The 2,290-nt window shown below is 37.8% G+C and overlaps 1 protein-coding gene across 2 annotated transcripts in view; it reads left to right on the top strand.

Annotated features, from left to right (window-relative positions):
* The window catches only part of DENND4A (DENN/MADD domain containing 4A), a 94,270-nt gene that overhangs the window by 36,376 nt on the left and 55,604 nt on the right, over positions 1 to 2,290 (top strand). For both annotated transcript variants that reach the window (XM_010834551.1, XM_010834552.1), the window contains exons 9-10: positions 1,587 to 1,731; positions 1,987 to 2,162. In XM_010834551.1, coding sequence (XP_010832853.1) covers positions 1,587 to 1,731; positions 1,987 to 2,162 — 321 coding nt within the window. The remainder of the gene's footprint in view (positions 1 to 1,586; positions 1,732 to 1,986; positions 2,163 to 2,290) is intronic.

Raw genomic sequence — 2,290 nt, forward strand, 5'->3', positions numbered from 1 at the left:
TCAGCTTTCTGGTATTCCCATCTCTTTCAGAATTTTCCACAGTTTATTGTGATGCACACAGTCAAAGGCTTTGGCATAGTCAATGAAGCAGAAATAGATGTTTTTCTGGAACTCTCTTGCTTTTTCCATGATCCAGCGGATGTTGGCAATTTGACCTCTGGTTCCTCTGCCTTTTCTAAAACCAGCTTGAACATCAGGAAGTTCACGGTTCACATATTGCTGAAGCCTGGCTTGGAGAATTTTGAGCATTACTTTACTAGCGTGTGAGATGAGTGCAATTGTGCAGTAGTTTGAGCATTCTTTGGCATTGCCTTTCTTTGGGATTGGAATGAAAACTGACCTTTTTCAGTCCTGTGGCCACTGCTGAGTTTTCCAAATTTGCTGGCATATTGAGTGCAGCACTTTCACAGCATCATCTTTCAGGATTTGGAATAGCTCAACTGGAATTCCATCACCTCCACTAGCTTTGTGTGTAGTGATGCTTTCTAAGGCCCACTTGACTTCACATTCCAGGATGTCTGGCTCTAGGTCAGTGATCACACCATCGTGATTATCTGGGTTGTGAAGATCTTTTTTGTACAGTTCTTCTGTGTGTTCTTGCCATCTCTTCTTAATATCTTCTGCTTCTGTTAAGTCCATACCATTTCTGTCCTTTATCGAGCTCATCTTTGCATGAAATGTTCCTTTGGCATCTCTGATTTTCTTGAAGAGATCCTAGTCTTTCCCATTCTGTTGTTTTCCTCTATTTCTTTGCATTGATGGCTGAAGAAGGCTTTCTTATCTCTTCTTGCTATTCTTTGGAACTCTGCATTCAGATGCTTATATCTTTCCTTTTCTCCTTTGCTTTTCGCTTCTCTTCTTTTCACAGCTATTTGTAAGGCCTCCCCAGACAGCCATTTTGCTTTTTTGCATTTCTTTTCCATGGGGATGGTCTTGATCCCCGTCTCCTGTACAATGTCACGAACCTCAGTCCATAGTTCATCAGGCACTCTGTCTATCAGATCTAGGCCCTTAAATCTATTTCTCACTTCCACGGTATAATCATAAGGGCTTTGATTTAGGTCATACCTGAATGGTCTAGTGGTTTTCCCGACTTTCTTCAATTTAAGTCTGAATTTGGCAATAAGGAGTTCATGGTCTGAGCCACAGTCAGCTCCTGGTCTTGTTTTTGCTGACTGTATAGAGCTTCTCCATCTTTGGCTGCCAAGAATATAATCAATCTGATTTCAGTGTTGACCATCTGGTGATGTCCATATATAGAGTCTTCTCTTGTGTTGTTGGAAGAGGGTGTTTGTTATGACCAGTGCATTTTCTTAGCAAAACTCTATTAGTCTTTGCCCTGCCTCATTCCGTATTCCAAGGCCAAATTTGCATGTTACTCCAGGTGTTTCTTGACTTCCTACTTTTGCATTCCAGTCCCCTATAATGAAAAGGACATCTTTTTTGGGTGTTAGTTCTATCTTTAAAGTTGAATATATAATGTGAACTGTAACCCTACCCTAATCATAAACTTTTAAAAATTATTTTGTATAATGAGATTTTGGATCTCTATTTTTTAAATTATATCTCTTTGTTTGGATTTACAGTGGTGGCAAGTTTTCAACACTGCTCCAGAATTTAGGCCCTGAAAATGCTGTGACACTCCTGGTGTTTGCAGTAACAGAACATAAAATTCTCATTCATTCCTTACGGCCTTCCGTGCTTACCAGTGTGACAGAAGCATTAGTGTCTGTGAGTATCAGTTTCTTCTTGGCGATCAGTTTCATTTTAAACTTAATTATTCATAAAATTTAAAGCTATTTCAATGCTTAACTAAAATCCAGAGTATAATGAATTTTAATTTTCTGACCATTATCACTAATTGTAATTATTTAACAAGTATTAAACTACTTTAGATATAAATATTTAAAAGACAGTTTTCTATGTTGCCAATGAATTATGCTTCAATGTTAAAACAGCTAAATATTCTTTTATCTTTTATCCAAGATGATTTTCCCTTTCCACTGGCCATGCCCCTATGTTCCTCTCTGCCCACTGGCTTTAGCAGATGTCTTGAGTGCACCATGTCCATTCATAGTAGGAATTGATTCAAGATACTTTGATCTCTATGACCCTCCACCAGATGTCAGTTGTGTTGACCTAGATACCAACACCATTTCTCAGTAAGTTTGTTTCAGTGATTCTACATTCTGTGATTTGCAACTTCGTAGGTTTTTTGGTTGTTTTTTTTTTTTTGGTATATTTTGTGATAATAACTAGAATTCTTTTGAGCTATATTTTTTTTTATATT

Source organism: Bison bison, unplaced genomic scaffold, assembly GCF_000754665.1.
Source record: "Bison bison bison isolate TAMUID 2011002044 unplaced genomic scaffold, Bison_UMD1.0 scf7180017864034, whole genome shotgun sequence".
NCBI classification, from domain to species: domain Eukaryota; kingdom Metazoa; phylum Chordata; class Mammalia; order Artiodactyla; family Bovidae; genus Bison; species Bison bison.